The 17,469-nt window shown below is 41.1% G+C and overlaps 1 protein-coding gene across 1 annotated transcript in view; it reads left to right on the top strand.

The window, feature by feature from the left end:
• Nucleotides 1-17,469, top strand: part of LOC141049376 (sodium channel protein type 2 subunit alpha-like) — a 334,599-nt gene that overhangs the window by 124,743 nt on the left and 192,387 nt on the right. Inside the window, exon 2 of the mRNA XM_073545791.1 lies at nt 16,472-16,791. Coding sequence (XP_073401892.1) covers nt 16,525-16,791 — 267 coding nt within the window. The 5' untranslated portion in view covers nt 16,472-16,524. The remainder of the gene's footprint in view (nt 1-16,471; nt 16,792-17,469) is intronic.

Raw genomic sequence — 17,469 nt, 5'->3', positions numbered from 1 at the left:
CAGTTATTCATTCCAAAAGGTGTGCAATCAAATATTAAGTTGAGGGTGCCAACAATTTTGTCTTGCCCATTTTTGAGGTTTTGTGTGAAATTATGTCCAATTTGCCTTTTTTTCTCTGTTTTTTTCTGTGTATAACAAAATATATAATACTTCATTTTCTGGAACAATTTCAAGGGTGCCAACACTTTCGGTCTTGACTGTATATATATATATATACATATATACAGTATATACAGTATGTACTGTATACAATTTAAAACAAGAGACTTAAGGGTGTGTGCACATGTTGCGTTTTTTTCTGCGGATCCGCAGCGGTTTTGGTTCTGCGGATCCGCAGCAGTTTTCCATGCGGCTTGCAGTATCATGTAATCCTATGGAAAACCAAATCCGCTGTGCACATGCTGCGGAAATTTCCGCGCAGATTTGCTGCGGTTTATTTTCCGCAGCATGTCACTTCTTTTTTGTGGAACCGCAGCTGCAGTTTTCATTCCGGAAAGAACGAACATACAAATCTCTCTCTCCGACATCAGGGGCTTTCTGTAATGCTGTAGATAAGCCCCCGATGTAACCTGAAAGATAAGAAAAAAGAGTTAGATTATTCTCACCCTGGCGTCCGGTCTGATGGGTGTCGCAGTCCAGTCCGGCTCCTCCCATCTTCATACGATGCCATCCTCTTCTTCGCTGCCTGTCGTGGCTCCTGCGCAGGCGCACTGCTCTGCCCTGTTGAGGGCAGAGAAGTGCGCCTGCGCCGGAGCCAGGACAGGAAGAAAAGAAGGGGACGGCATCGTATGAAGCTGGGAGGTGCCGGACCGGACGGCGACACACATCATACCGGATGCCAGGGTGAGTAGAATCATAGAATCATAGAATCATAGAATCGTAGAGTTGGAAGGGACCTCCTGGGCCATCTGGTCCAACCCCCTGCTCAAAGCAGGATTCGCTAAATCATCCCAGTTAGATGTCTGTCCAGCCTCTGTTTGAAGACTTCCATTGAAGGAGAACTCACCACTTCTCGTGGCAGCCTGTTCCACTCATTGATCACTCTAACTGTCAAAAAGTTTTTTCTAATATCTAATCTGTGTCTCCTCCCATTCAGCTTCATCCCATTGCTTCTAGTCTTTCCTTGTGCAAATGAGAATAAAGTTGATCCTTCTACAATGTGACAGCCCTTTAGATATTTGTAGACAGCTATTAAGTCTCCTCTCAGTCTTCTCTTTTGCAAACTAAACACTCCCAAATCCTGCAACCTTTCCTCATAAGACAGGGTTTGCAGACCGGTCACCATTCTGGTCGCTCTTTTCTGAACTTGCTCCAGTTTGTTGATGTCTTTTTTAAAATGTGGTGCCCAAAATTGGACACAATATTCCAGATGAGGTCTGACCAAAGAGGAGTAGAGGGAAATAATTACTTCACGTGATCTAGACTGTATGCTTCTGTTAATACATCCTAGAATTGCATTTGCCTTTTTTGCTGCTGCATCACACTGTTGACTCATATTCAGTCTGTGATCTATTAGTATACCCAAGTCTTTTTCACATGTGCTGTCACTTAGCCCTATTCCTCCCATTCTATATATACTTTTTTCATTTTTATTGCCCAGATGTAGTACTTTGCATTTCTCCCTGTTAAAAACCATTCTGTTAGTTGCTGCCCACTTCTCCAGTTTATTTAAATCTTTTTGAATCCTCTCTCTCTCTTCTCTAGTATTAGCTATCCCTCCTAGCTTTGTGTCATCAGCAAATTTAATCAGTTTACCCTCAATTCCTTCATCTAAATCGTTGATAAAGATGTTGAACAATACAGGGCCCAGGACAGAGCCCTGTGGTACCCCACTTGAGACATTCTTCCAACTGGATGTGCAGCCATTTACGACCACTCTTTGGGTCCGATCACTAAGCCAGTTATGAATCCACCTAACAGTTGCCTTGTCCATTCCATACTTAGTCATTTTTTCAATAAGGATTGTATGAGAGACTTTGTCAAATGCTTTGCTGAAGTCAAGATATACTATATCTACAGCATTTCCTTGATCCACCCAATCAGTAATACCATCATAGAAGGAAATTAAATTAGTCTGACATGACTTATTAGTTACAAACCCATGCTGACTCTGTTTAATCACTTCATTCTTATCCAGGTATTGACATACATGTTGTTTAATAATTTGTTCAAAGATCTTTCCTGGTATAGAAGTCAGACTCACCGGCCTATAGTTGCCTGGGTCCACCTTCTTCCCCTTTTTGAAGATAGGAACAACATTTGCTCTTCTCCAGTCTTCTGGCACTTCTCCTGTTCTCTAAGAATTTTCAAAGATTATGGAGAGGGGTTCAAAAATTTCTTCTGCTATCTCCTTCAGTACTCTGGGGTGTAATTCATCTGGACCTGGAGACTTGAATACATTTAGGTTAGCTAAGTGTTTCCTCACTATCTTTCTGTTTATAGATATCCTGGATTCTTCTATTCCCTTAATAGGACAGTGAATAGCAGTTGATGTTACATTTCCTTTCTGAGAGAAAACAGATGCAAAATAGGAATTTAAAAGTTCAGCCTTCTCAACATCCTGTCTTACCATTTCATCATTTTCATCCTGTAAAAATCCTATAGCATCTTTGACTTTTCTTTTACTTTTGACATATCCCCAAAATCCTTTATTATTGCTTTTGACATCTCTTGCAAGCCTCAATTCATTTTCAGCTTTAGCTAATCTGATTTGTGCCTTGCAGGTTCTGCAGACAGCATTATATTCTTCTTTAGATATGCCTCCTTCTTTCCATTTTATAAACATTTTTTGCTTCCTTTTTAGCATGTGCTTAAGTTCTGTGTTCATCCATCCTGGTTTCCTTAAATGCTTCCTATTCTTCCCTCTTTTCGGAATTGTTAACAACTGTGCTTTGAGAATTTCATTTTTCAAGATTTCCCATCCTTCCTGGACATTTTTGTCTTTAAGGATATCCAGCCATTGGATCCCTCCAGTATAATCTAACTCTTTTTTCTTCTCTTTCAGGTTACATCGGGGGCTTATCTACAGCATTACAGAATGCTGGAGATAAGCCCCTGATGTCGGTGCCGGCGGCTCATATTCGAAAAAAGGGTGACAGATTCCCTTTAAGTGTGTTGGAATGCTGTCTGCTTTCCAAGGAAGATATCCTCACTCGCTTCTGTTTGTCTATGTATATCCAAGCTTTATTATTTTATTGAAGCAGCAGCCTTACATTTACATAAATGCCCAACTGACTTCCTGTTGCTAATTATCTGCTACAATGATTTAAAGAAAAGGACTGTAATGGGGAACAAAGTAAAGCCCGGGGCAAAATGTTTCTGAACGGCTAGTATGCAGCAGTCTGTGAAATCCCTTCCCGGTGCACACGGACAACAGACTATTTATCATGCAGAATTAGTGGCTGAATTTGCATATAGTAGATTGCCTTGTTGTAATGTTTTACGTGCAATGACAATATGTTTCATTACGTATCACTTTAGTAAATCTTTGCTGAATGTAGTTTGAATTTTATGTTCTGACCATAAAAATGTGTTACATTATATATTAGCTAATATTATCAGAGGTTTGATTCCACCTATAATAATAATAATAATTTTGTATTTATATAGCGCCAACATATTCTACCATACTTCACAATTAGAAGAGACTAATACAAATATTTAAAAAAATGACAGATGATTGACACCATCTACATGGCTTAAAGGTGTATTCCCGTCTCCAAGATCCTATCCCAATATATAGTAAGTGTAATAATAACAATATTAGCAAATATCTCCAATTAGAAATGTAGTATAGTTCTCCTGGTAACTTATGATGCTTACCCCATGTGCCGGGCACTGCAGTAGCTTAAGTATCCATAGTTACAACCACTAAGAGCTAACTGTCATGAGTGGTTGTAACTATGGATACCTAAGCTACTGCAATGGCCTAAGCATTAAGAAAGCAACGTAGGTTATCAGGTGAACTATACTTGATTTCTAATTGGAGGTATTTGCTAATATTATTATTACACCTACTACGTAATGGGATAGGATCTTGGAGATGAGAATACTCCTTTAAGCTATATAATTGGTGTCAATAATGTGTAAATGTTTTAATATCTGTGTTTTTCTTTTAATTAGTTTCATGTGGCCATCTAACTAATGGATGCATCATATCCGGGATGGCTGTGGGCTGGTGTTATTAGTTTGGCAGTGGGCCAATATCCATGGCCACTTACCAGACTATTAATATGAGCCCACAGCTGTCTGCCTAGCCTTTGCTGGTTATTAAAAATATGAGGGACCCCACATAATTTTTTGGGGATGTCCCCCTTTTTAATAACCAGTAAAGGTGAAGTAGACAGCTATGAGCTGATATTAATAGCATGAGAAGCTCCATGTTTATTGCCCCCTTCCCAGACTATTAAGACCACCTCTCACTGTCTGCTTTCCCTCAGCCCCGCTTCATTTTTTTTTATTTTATTCATTTATTAGCTACATATATGTACAGTAAAATACACATGCACTGCACTAATTACATACTAATTATATATGTCACTGGCATCTTTCTATCTTTTATATGTATATACTTGTGTATCTATTCTATCTATTCTATTCTGACAGTTCGGGCTGTGAATTTACTGAACTCAGTTGATGAAATGTCGGGTTTACTATGAGATAGGTGCGTGAAAATCGGACAGCACACTCATGGTCGATGTGACGTGCAATTTTTTCTCTTGCACCCATTGACTTGCATTGGTGAGTCTCGTCCAGTATATGCAGCCTCAGGTTCCACTTGTCCTATTGAAGCGAAGAAGAGTAGGAGCCCTAAGTCTGCCCCCCTTTACTACACCATATTATTTATGTTATGCATTTGGTATAACCCTAACTATACTACTATATAGATCAAAATTAACATGTCATGTTTACCGCAAAATGAACATCATGAACACTTTGTTGGCCCATTAATAAGGGGGTTGTTCAGTAGTAGACATTGTATGGAAAGTAGATTATATGTTAAAGAGGACCTGTCTCCATGTCAAAAGTTGTCAGTTTTTGCTTATTTTTTATTCCCAATGCTCCCCTGAGTTTTCTGATTTTTGTTTTATTTATTTTTTTCGAGAGCTGCTTTTCGGTACCAGAAATATGGGCCTTTCTATTTAGTGCTGATTTTTATGCTCTTTTCCAAGTGGGCATGGATCACAGGGACATAATAAAGAGTAGCTTAAAGAAATACCCCCAGAGATTCCTATGAGCTGCACGCCCCTGACTAGAAAAATTAGCATTAAACAAATAACCATCAGGCGAATTTCGGAAAAAAAGAAAAAGTGAATGACTCAGGCATAGCAAGAGTACAACAAGAGCAAAAAGTGACCATTTTTGACTTGGCAACAGGTCTTCTTTACTGGGAATCTGTCAGCAGGTTTTTGTTTTGTAACCCGAGAGCAGCACAATGATTCCGGCGATGTTTTACTTACTAATCTGCGTTTTGCTATTTTAATAAATAAATAGCAGGAAATTATCAGAAGAGGACTAGGTGTCTCGTGCCTTCAGGTCCAGCCATGCCCTCACTGTCAATATACAATGTACACAGAAAGCGGCCAATCAGTGGTGTGGGCGGGGTTATACATACTCAGCATTGGAGCTCTGCTACATCTGCAGCAGAGAAAACTGTGATTTTATGACAACTGCTCCACCCAGTAAACTAAGTTACACATCTCTGGAATCAGGGTCTCTGTCCCGATGTAATGCTGCTCTCAGATTATATAGCAAAGACCTGCTGACCGATTCCCTTTTAAAACTAACTATGTTATTAAAACTACAACTCATCTTGCAAAAATGAAAGCCTTCATAAAATATAAAAGTTAAAGGGATTAAATGGCTGCATCCAACAACTTTCCCATCTATATTTATGAGCCGGCAGATGTCAGGTTTCAGTTGGTTAAATAGCGGAGTGATAAGTCAGCTCAGTGTCTTTACTGCAAGGTCATACGGTCAGCAAATGCTTTGCTGTAATCATTACGATCCATAAAAGCTGGATGTAAACAGCAGTTTGTAGCTCAGGGAAATCACTTAAGGATGAGCGGTGGTGTCACCTGTTATAATGAAGCAATGTCAGGAGGGGCTCGCCCACATAAGACATGATAGCTGACAGTTCGGGCAGCCCCCTCAGCAATTGCTTCTTGAAATGAAAATTGCAATGACAAATCAGTCAGTGTGACTTTCCACACTCGGGCAACTCAACGTGAGCTGGAGAGAGGAGCTACTGGTAGAGTGATTCATGACGCTGCCGCTGATCGCCCGCATCCCAGGTCTATGTTTTCATTACACGGCAGAGGCTACTACTGTACCTCCACAGTCAGGGACCACTGACTCATCAGGTAGTGGGAAGGAGGGAGCATTATAATATATAAAGGTCAGTTGTAATTCAAGTCCAACATCTGTCATATGGTTCAGATGTCGTCAAGATATGGTCAGCAGGTAAAATACAATGCCGAAGTACAAGAACATGCCTACCTCATGGACGTGGTCCATCTCCGCTCAGAGGGAAGGTGCAATTAGTGATGACTATGGATATGGAAGGAAGTGGGATGTGGAAAACTGAATTAGGCTTTATTCAGAGTTCTGCTGTGAAGACCCACACCCATGTAGTGTAAGAGTACGAGCAGGAACGCGGGATGCAGTGACGGGACGCAGGCAGAGCAAGGGTTAACAGGTTTATTTACAGGGGAATACTCCACGCAGGGACGTAAAGGGTTAAACAGCATGAATGGGAAAAGATGTGGGGAGACAAAGGGTTATACAGGGGAAACAAACAGTACATTAAATCAAAGGATATTCTTAAGGTGAAGAACAATGTTTCAAAATAACGGCGTTCCAATAGCAGAGATGTCAGGAAGTCCTTAAACTGCGGCTCCTGCTGCGAACTCAATGGCGCCGCAACGGCTGGCGTGGTGTTCTCTCTAGTGGGGTCCAGCAAGCCAACAATACCCCTTCTTCTGGTAACAGTGGTCCGTCTCCAGTACCTTCCACTGCCCCTAGTATATACTGTAGATGCCTACAAGGTTATGGGCCATGGTACTGTCTAAGCCCAACGTGTCTCCTGCACAACTCTCCTCACAGTTTCGATCAAACGAGTTCAAAGTGGCTGACGGTAATGCGGGTCACGGTCTTGTATGAGCCCAATGTGGCTCGGCAGGTGTTTACTAGCACAGTCAGGGTGCAAATGTCTGTCCTGTCCCCGGTCACTCTTATGGGGCACGTGTGTTGTACTCACTGACATAGAGCGTTCTGCGCCTTACCTTCTGGCAGCCACCGGACTTACACTGCACGTCACCTTCTCTCTGATCCCCGCTGTTGGCAGCGGGCTACGACGGGCTATGGCTTGCACGCTGCTGGTTCTCCTGGCTGAAGCACTCCTCTCTGTGGCTGCTGCAGCACCCAGCTCAGCTCTGCTCTGTGTGTACGGCTCTGCACGGCTCTGCTCTGAACTGCTGCTGGGCACACTGCTTCCCTCTCTGCAGCAGTCCCTGTCCTTCAGGTCGACTGCAGCACAACCTGTCGCAATGCCGGTACTCTGTGTCAGGATGGGGAGCGGAGCGCACTGCTCACCTCACTGCGTGCTGCTCTGACCTGGCGCCAAACTCTCCTCTTTTGCGCGCTTTTCCTTCTTATACTCCTGTGGCTGCACACTCTTTCTAGGTTCTCCCCGCCCTCTCCTTTCAGCAGAAAGCTCCTTCTCTCTCCTCCTTCCCTCCTGCAGCAGGGGAAGGTCCTCCTCATTCAGGCTTCCCCCCCCATGAACAGAGGATGCAGCCTTCCTAGTTCCGGACCTGGCATGCAGGTACCCGCGGTCCGGTCTATCTCTTTACATTATCACTGTTTCGTGATATCATGAGGGTGCCTGCTCCCTGTTTTCGATGCCATTTTTTGAGCCAATGCCAGAATTGGATCCACTGATAATAAAATTCTTTCCCAGAGTTCCCATTCTTTTTGGCTTTGGCTCAAAAGCCGATATGATGTTCTTCTACCCTTTTTGTTTTCCTGTTTTATTATATCACTCTGCATTGTCTTTCGCAGGGATATTCTCCTCCTCTTGTCTCTTCTTCAGCCCGTAATGTCCAGACCCTGTACCCAAGTTTTGCCATGTAGCACCAATGTTACATGTTGAACCCCCTAGGAATGGTTGGTGATAAATAAATAGGGAGCCACATAGAGGTAAGCCAAAAATCCAAAGATGGCTCCAAAGGCATTGCTTGGTCCTACTCCCCTAGGCTAATTTGTAACCTAGGAGCCATAAAACTGTCCACTTCACAGACATGTAAGGTGAATGCGTGAGATTGGGCATTTCCGCTGCCCAGCATTGTGATGCGCATTTCTCATGCATGCTGTGATTGTACCTTTTATAGAACACGAAGCTACTGAACAGCGAGCTCTATTAACATATGCATGAGGGCAACTGCTGCAGGGCCTGTAACCTGTGAATCTGTGTGGAAGCAGTGGGAATGCTATGTGGAGCACACATTCTGTTCAAACATTGAAACCAGATTTTACAAAATGTAAAAAATCTGGAGCAATTTGTAACCACTTTGCACGTCACGTCCTCGGTCACGATACGTCGTCAAGTACGCGGGGTCTTCGCTGACGCCTCAGAGAAGGGTTAGACAAGGACAATGGGCACATAATACGTAATCGCCGTCATGCAAATCTCGGTGATTGGTTTCGTATACTCTTCGCCTCCTTTTTTGTGGCCTTCGAGTTTTCCAAAAATGGAAACGCTCTAAGGCTACGGAATGGTGACATTCGCCTGTGGCTCTTTAAGTGACTTCAATTAGTGTCTGTATGGCTCTTGTTATTGTGACGGGAAATGTTGGCGCAGCATTAATTCACACTTTTTGCAACTCAATGATTTTTCATACAACAATACATGGCTACTGTTGGTATCTGGTTTTATCAGGGAGTTGAAATTTAGAATTTTGGTAATTTATGCAGTTTATATTATAGAGAAAACAAATTTTAATGATTTATGCAAATTAACTTGCAACTTCCATATGAGAAAAAAAATGTTTTTTTTAATTTTCTTTTTCTAATTTTTTGTAGACTCATCCACTTTTAGGAGTAAGTTTGATTTGCAAATTGGACCAAAGTTGGACATTTCCAAAACACCATTGACTAGAATGTGTTCATCCCTTGTGATTTGCCTACATGCGCTCACATGCCGACTAGTTGACTCAACGCAAGTGTATTAAGCGAGGTCGGACACGTCTAGTCGGAGTGTGGCCGGAAGTATACAAATCACATGACAGCACCGGAGAATTCTCCTTTAAGGTTAGACAACCCCTTTAATTTTAAGAACAGTGCCATTGCTGCCCATGGGTTGTGTCTGGTATTGCAGCTCAGCTCCTTTGAAATGAAAAGGATTGTTTTATTTAAAAAAAAAAGCAGCTGTGTTTTTCTAAATTAAGGAGAATATATTGAACAATAAAGAGTCTGTCTTAGGGACGCTCAACATTTCCAAGATTGTAATAGTTCCATGAGCTGTCTATAAGTGCTAGAAGAAACCTCGGATGAGGATACAGTGGAGAAGAGGCTGACGAGTATTGTGATCAGATTCACGGATATGAAAAACTCTGACTAACATGCACGTCTGTTAAATTGGATAAAAATTTCAGGCTAAATCAAGCTTTTTTGTTGGCACCTTTTTTTTTTTATTCGTTTTCAAGCGTTAAAGCCGAGAACAACATGTTGATGCTTATGTGTTCTGGATCGCATTATTAGTTTTACACTCTGCTGGGAAATTAATTTCAGCATCAGATTATGAATCATCAAGTTTCATGCAATTTTTACAGCATAGGCTTCACGCCTGCTTATGTAGTTGGCTCAAATTAGATTTACTAAGGGTCCACGGACCCCGAATCTGAAACTGCAAACTACCCAATAGTCATGTAAACTGAACTGCAAATATCATTAACAGAAAACAAGACATTGTTAAACCTCTTCCATAAGGGAATGTGCACACAGAGTTTTTGAAGAGTTTTTTTAATTCAGGTTCACTTAAAAAAATACCTGAAAAATTGCATAAAACAGTTGAAAGAATCTTTTTACACATTTCGGTTGTAAAACCACTTTTCTGTTCATATGCTCACTGTTTTGGACATATTGTTCAGATGTATGGGCCCTTGTAGCATCCTAAATCCTATAAGGACACACGAGTTGCACCTCCCTCCATTATGTAGTAATGTCTACAGTTTTGGGCTCCTTCCTGGTATATATATCCCCCATCCTGGGCCCATCCTAGTACACATGTCCCCCATCCGGATATATATATCCCACATTATGGTATATATGTCCCCCATCCTGGGCCCATTCTAGTATATATTTCCCCCGTCCTGCTATATTTGTCCCCATTCTGGTATATATGTCCCCCATCCTGGGCCCATTCTAGTATATATTTCCCCCGTCCTGCTATATTTGTCCCCATTCTGGTATATATGTCCCCATCCTGGTATATACTGTATGTCCCTCATCCTGGCCCCATTCTGGAATATATACTGTATATCTTCCATATTGGTATATATGTCTCCCATCCTGGTATATATGTCACATATCCCAAGCCCCATTCTGGTATGTATATTCCCCATCCTTGTATATATGTCCCCCATCCTGGGCCCATCCTAGTACACATGTCCCCCATCCGGATATATATATCCCACATTATGGTAAATATGTCCCCCATCCTTGGCCCATTCTAGTATATTTGTCCCCCATCCTGGTATTTATGTCCCTCATCCTGGCCCCATCCTGGCATATATATCTTCCATATTGGTATATATGTCTCCCATCCTGGGCCTCATCCTGGTATATATGTCACTTATCCCGAGCCCCATTCTGGTATGTATATTCCCCATCCTCGTATATATGTCCCCCATCTTGATGCCTCATCCTGATATATGTATGTATGTATATATATATATATATATATATATATATACTGTATATATACAGCTCTGGCAAAAATTAAGAGACCACAGCAAAATTTTCAGTTTGTCTGATTTTTGTCTTTATAGTATATTTTTGAGTAAAATGTAAATTGTTTTTTTATTCTATAAACTACTGACAACATGTCTTTGACTTCCAAGCACTAAATTTTGTATTTGTTTTCAGAAAATAAGAAATGGTCAAAATAACAAAAAAATTCAGCGCTTGCAGACCTCAAATAATGCTATGATAACAAGTTCATAATCATTTAGAAACAACAATACTAATGTTTTAACTTAAGAAGAGTTCAGAAATCAATATTTTGTGGAATAACCATGATTTTTAATCATAGCTTTCATGCGTCTTGGCATGCTTTCCACCAGTCTTTCACACTGCTTTTGGGTGACCTTATGCCACTCCTGGTACAAAAATTTAAGCAGCTCTTCTTTGTTTGATGGCTTGTGACTATCCATCTTCCTCTTGATTACATTCCAGAGGTTTTCAATGGGGTTCAGGTCTGGAGATTGGGCTGGCTATGACAGAGAGTTGATGTGGTGGTCCTTCATCCACACATTGATTGACCTAGCTGTGTGGCATGGTGCATTGTCCTGCTATAAAAAACAGTCCTCAGAGTTGGGGAACATTGCCTGAGCAGAAGGAATCAACTGTTTTTCCAGGATAACCTTGTATGCGGCTTGATTCATACGTCCTTCACAAAGATTAACCTGCCCAATTACAGCCTTGGTGAAGCATCCCCAGATCATCACCAATCCTCCACCAAATTTCACAGTGGGTGCCTCTCCAGGTCTCCATCTAACCAGGTGTTGGGCAAAGCTGAAATTTAGACTCATCAGAGAAGATTACCTTACTCCAGTCCTGTATGGCCCAATCTTTATGGTCTTTGGCAAACTTCAGACTGGCTGTCTTTTGCTTCTCATTAATGAAAGGCTTTTTTCTAGCTTTACATGACTTGAGCCCTGCCTCTAGGAGCCTGTTACAAACTGTTCTTGCCGTGCACTTTACCCCAGCTGCCATTTGCCATTCCTTTTGTAGGTCACTTGATGTCATCCTGCGGTTGCTGAGTGACATTTTAATAAGATGACGGTCATCCCAGTCAGTGGAGAGTGGTTTTCGCCCTCTGCCAGTCCGTAGCTTTGTTTTCCCCAATGTCTGCTGCTTGACCTTGTTGTAATGGACTGCCATCTTAGAACTTTTAAGGATGGAGGCATCATGATGCTCACTGTATCCCTCTGCTAGTAAAGCCAGAATTGAGCCCTTCTTTCCTCACTCAAGACTTTTATTTTCAACTCCTTTGGCATGGTTAAAAGTTATTTTTCATTCATATTACTTTCGGGATATTACTAGCATTTGTTTTGCCATCCAGCTTGTCCTATTGAAAGAGGATTGTGAACACCACAGCAGGGATTTTTATACTTTCCTTCATTAAATAAGATTTGGTTCAGGTGATCACCTTATCAGAAGCACATTAAGTAGAATGAGGTGTACTCTGGTTGGAATTCAACTTCCACTGGAATGGAATGGCTGTCAGACATGTAAAAAAACTGATATTTATAAAACTGTGCAGTGGTCTTTTAGTTTTTGCCAGAGCTATATATATGTTTTGGTGTAGTGACCACTGTGTCCGCTAGGGGGCGCTGTGTGGGTGTCCCAGGACAGGCATATAAGCATTTCCAGTGTCCTGATGGGAGTAGGATGCTGAATGATCGTAAAGTATCTCAAGGTGGGTGGCCTTGAGATGAAGGCTTGCTTATGTGCTGATCAGCAGAGCTGATCTTTCGGTCCAATGTGTCAGGGAGAAGCCTTCAGGTGATTGATGAGATGGGTGGGATCAATCATCTTCAAATCCACCCAGGGGTGTGTTTAAGAACGCCATAGTAAAGTGTATATGAGTGTGTGTGAAGGACCTGTGATGAGCTCATAGCCATGTAACCCGGTGGGCGTGGCTACGGACCATATAAGGTGGCCAGGGTAGGTCACATGGAGTGAATGCTGGGACCCAGTTGGTCTGTTTTGGAAGGTCTCATCTGGGAGATGAGACACATTTCCTGACAGCACGTGAATGCTGTGTTTAATGGCTGAAAGTGTCTGAGAGTTCCCAAGGAGAGGGAATGGACGTCTGCAGTGAGCTGAAGCAGCCATGAGGTAACCCTGACAGGTGAGATAACTGTGAGGCTGAAGAGCCTGTGTACTGGACATTGCGTAACCTGTGTGACCACAGGGATAACAGAGTGAGGCTCTGTCATGAACGTTATACTATGGATATGAACTGTCTATAGCTTTGAGGGTTTATTATGCCTGAATAAACCGCATGGACTGTTATTGTCTTATGGAAAACCCGTGTCGGATCTGATTACTTGGCTGCCAAGCGAGTATCCACAATCTTTAATGACAGCGCTACCTTACAATGTATACCCCATCCTGGTATATATGCACCCTATCCATCCTGGGCCTCATCCTGATATATATTTCCCCCATGCTGGTATATATATGTCCCTTATCCCAATCCACACTCTGGTATGTACAGTATATCATTAACTGAAAACTTTTAACACTGATTACACAAGAACCACAAGACGGATTTCTTCACCCCAGGTATCATTTTAATCAGTGTAACAACGCCAACCTGACAGTGTTTATAATTTTACTTAGCAAAATCCTGCTGACAGGTTCGCTTTAATAAGTGAGTGATTTCGCCCTTCGGGTTCATACCCCACTTATCTAATGTTTGACATATGCCATCAGTATTGGCATAGTGTATGTATTGCAGCTCCTAAGTCCCAAACCCATGACCTTTACACGTTAGAGGTAATCTGTCTGAAAAACTATCGTTTTCAAATGAATAGCCCCTTTAGTTTCCATTATAATGTAGATACATGATACAATCCATTGCCCATGGCACGTACAGTACGTAGCAGACCAATTCATACTATTTAGCAGTTTATGAAATCCTGTTTTTTTAACATGGTGTCATAGATTATTGTACTGACACAATGTATTATCTGTGGTTTTTCATGGACCTCAGGTAATCCCACCACATCACTTTGAGCTAGAGTCGTCACAGTGCATTTACAATGCTTTATGGCAGATTTACCACTACTACATCTGTAGTTTGCATACAAAGTAACCAGTGAGGCCGATATTTTCCACATAATTATATGTTCATTATTATTACTAATTCTTTCTTGTAATGTTGATCGATTCATACATATAATATCAGGAAAATGTGAAGCTTGCAGCCTACGGTTTACACTTACGTGAAGAATAGCTATGGCTTTGGAGACTTTACATAGTTTTTAAAGCATGAGTATCACTTCATGTGAATTTTCAAAATAAGCTGTCCTGTGAGTGTCCATGATTTATAACACAATTTTTTTGCCATTACATGTTTTTATCATGCACTTTTTTTACTAGTTTTCGCCAATGCAGGCTCTGTCTCTAATTTCTACTTGCCTCTGAGCTAGTGGATGGAAACTAGCTGCCATATTTTCCATACACAGTACACATAGCAATAAGCGATTCCTGCTCTCCTTTTTCTATATTTGAAGTGCACAGATAGAAGCATCAACATGGAGAATGTAATACAGCAGTACTGTGCAGAGTAGCTATAAATCCAGCTCTCTGTTTACATGAACAATTTCTAGAAGGTGGCATCAGGATCTGCCTGTGTCTCTCCCTGCTCCTCTCTGCCTCCTTCTTCCACCTCTCTCCATAAACATCAATATGAACCTGTAATCTGATTCTTCGGTTTCCTCAGTGTCTAGCTTGATTTGACCAAGATATATTTGAGCTGTATGTCAAAGTGAATGATGAGATCAGGAGGCAGAGGATGGGGGGAAAAAGGTGGCTCATGTGTGGAGTATGAAGTATATTTCTCTGATAGGACACATTACAGAGTTTTTTAGATATATTTGCTTGTTCTATTGATTTATGAAAAGTTAGTGACGACTTAATTTTTTTATTAGATGTTAAACCAAACCTTTCAACTGTAGCAGTGGCGTAACTTCAAGCTAATGGGGCCCAATGCAAAATTTCCAACAGGGCCCTTGTGTCTTTAATAGTATTGAGCAAAGGAACCTTTTGGGCAAAACTAGACTCCAGGCTCTAGTTCAACCACATCCCCTGCACCCACTATAGTTATGTCCATGAATAAACCACGGAAGCATAAATACATTTATATAGCGCCTGCAGCTTCAATAGATGATTTTTGTAATACTTGTCAAATGAGTAGTGGCTGGGAAGTGAGTATGATCCGGACCACTGTGGTTATAAATATTGAAAATTTCATTGACAATCTGTAGGTGACAATTTAAATTAATGAACACATGGCTATGTTGGTTAATTTAAATGTAGGTATTTGGGGCTAAAAAATTTTTTGAGACATTAGCGTGCTCATAAATTACCCCGGAAGAAACTGAATGCAGACGGAACAGATTCTACAACCTGCTGTGTACAATGAAACGTACAGGCTGGAGAAGTTCAATGGCTTAAACACTTTTGATGAAACCTTACTGTAAGAATATTTTTATACCAAAATTAACACTTGTTTAGGGAAAACAAACAATATGAACCTATTGGGGGGGATTCTGCTGGAATCCTTCAAAACCTATATTGAATCATACCCTCTAAAGAGCCATTTTCTTCAATTAGGCAAAGTCCAGAATACAAAACTTTGATTTTTCTTTCCTGTAGTGTACAGTCTTTGATGACTGAAGTCTGGGAAGTAGAGCAGACTCCTAAAGTATAGATATCGGCAGCAAGGATTGGCACTAGGAACGTGCGGGCCTGTGGAAGTTTGGATTCTGGTTCCCGACCCGAACCTTAGTCCAAAATACGCTTTCGGCACCAGAACTGTACTCGAACTTGAACGAGAACTTAAACTCCCTTCCCTTCTCTTCTCTTCCCCCTCCATTCCAGCCAACATTCTCCAACCCTAAACACTTTCAATCACTGAAAACCCAAGCCCTTTTGATAAATCTACAACCTGATCTAAAGAGTCCCCCAACTTTTTGCAGGTTTTTTTTTGCTACATTTTTCATACAAATTAAAAGCTGGTTTTACAGTACCAGCAAAAACCTTGACGTTTCAGAAATATCATGAACTTGTTTTTGTTCTTTTACCTGACTTACTGTGTGAATTTCAGTGTTTTTAAACTCAGCAGCAGGTCAATTCTTTCTGCATTTTTTTCCAGCATTTTCCATCCACTGAAAGCAACAAGAAAGTAAGCTTCATCTTTTGTGGCATTTTTCAACTTTTTTTGGTGAAAAAAGCAAACTTTATTAAACATGTATTGCAGACAAATTAACCCACACCCAAAAATCGCTGCCAAAAAAATGGACGAAAACTCCGGAATCAGGGCATTTTCAAAGCAGTGTTTGTACTTCCAAAATAGCATGTTTTGGCTGCAGAGAAAAACGCAGCAATAGTGCTGCATGTGAACATACCCTGATCGGTCCTTTTCTCTGTTGACAAATATTCTTTCCTCTCATTGCAGGATTCCATTATGAAAGGAGCTAAGCAGTAAATTAAAAGTTGCAGGATGAAAAGATGGCGCAGGCACGACTTGTACCACCAGGGCCCGACAGCTTACGCTATTTTACCAGGGAGTCTCTTGAAGCAATCGAGAAGCGTATTACAGAGGAGAAAGCGAAGAAGCCCAAACAGGAGAACATTAATGATGATGATGAAAATGGCCCCAAGCCAAGCAGTGACTTGGAAGCGGGCAAAAGTCTGCCGTTCATCTACGGTGATATACCTCCGGGAATGGTATCAGAACCGCTGGAGGACCTAGACCCATATTATTTGAATCATAAAGTAAGTAGACTTTTTTGCCTTTCTTAGTATAATAATAATAATAATATAATGATAATTTATTTGACTCTATAACCATCAAGGTCATGTGAAAGGAAATGATATGCTATGATATGATTGTATCCAGTTGGGTCCAATATGTCACTACTGCAGGATCAGACTTTGGACCTTTGAATTTGTAGTGCACATTTGGCATAAACACTGGTAGAGCTCCCTGTGTATATACCATTTTCTTGGGCCCCCTATTCACCCGAGGCCGTATTTTTAGCCTCTATCTGTTTTTATGCAACAAGGAAGCCTATGGACAAAATATGCCAGAGGATTCTGTAGGAGTTACAAATCATGAAATGCTCTTATACATCTGACAGACATTGGAAAGCCATAGTGAATGGACCTTAATGACCTCCATACATATTATATAACACCAATTTTTAACAGCGTTCCCCAACCATCTAATGTGCAATTCTTCCCAGATAAAGTCAGGGTAGATGAGGTTCAAACGCTTTTAATCCAATTATCAAACTTTTTGATCTTTTGGTAGTTAAGACACTACTAAAGGTTTATGGCAGCTGCATAATCTATTCTGTTCATAAAGAACATATGGACGCTCCACCAAGGAGGACATCAGCTGACGATAGAAATGAGCAAAAGGATTTGTGGTACCCAGTTTACCTCCAGCCT

Source organism: Dendrobates tinctorius, unplaced genomic scaffold, assembly GCF_039654945.1.
Source record: "Dendrobates tinctorius isolate UK_male_01 unplaced genomic scaffold, ASM3965494v1 ptg000143l, whole genome shotgun sequence".
Taxonomy (NCBI): domain Eukaryota; kingdom Metazoa; phylum Chordata; class Amphibia; order Anura; family Dendrobatidae; genus Dendrobates; species Dendrobates tinctorius.
This window is presented reverse-complemented; position numbering and strand designations above follow the sequence as displayed.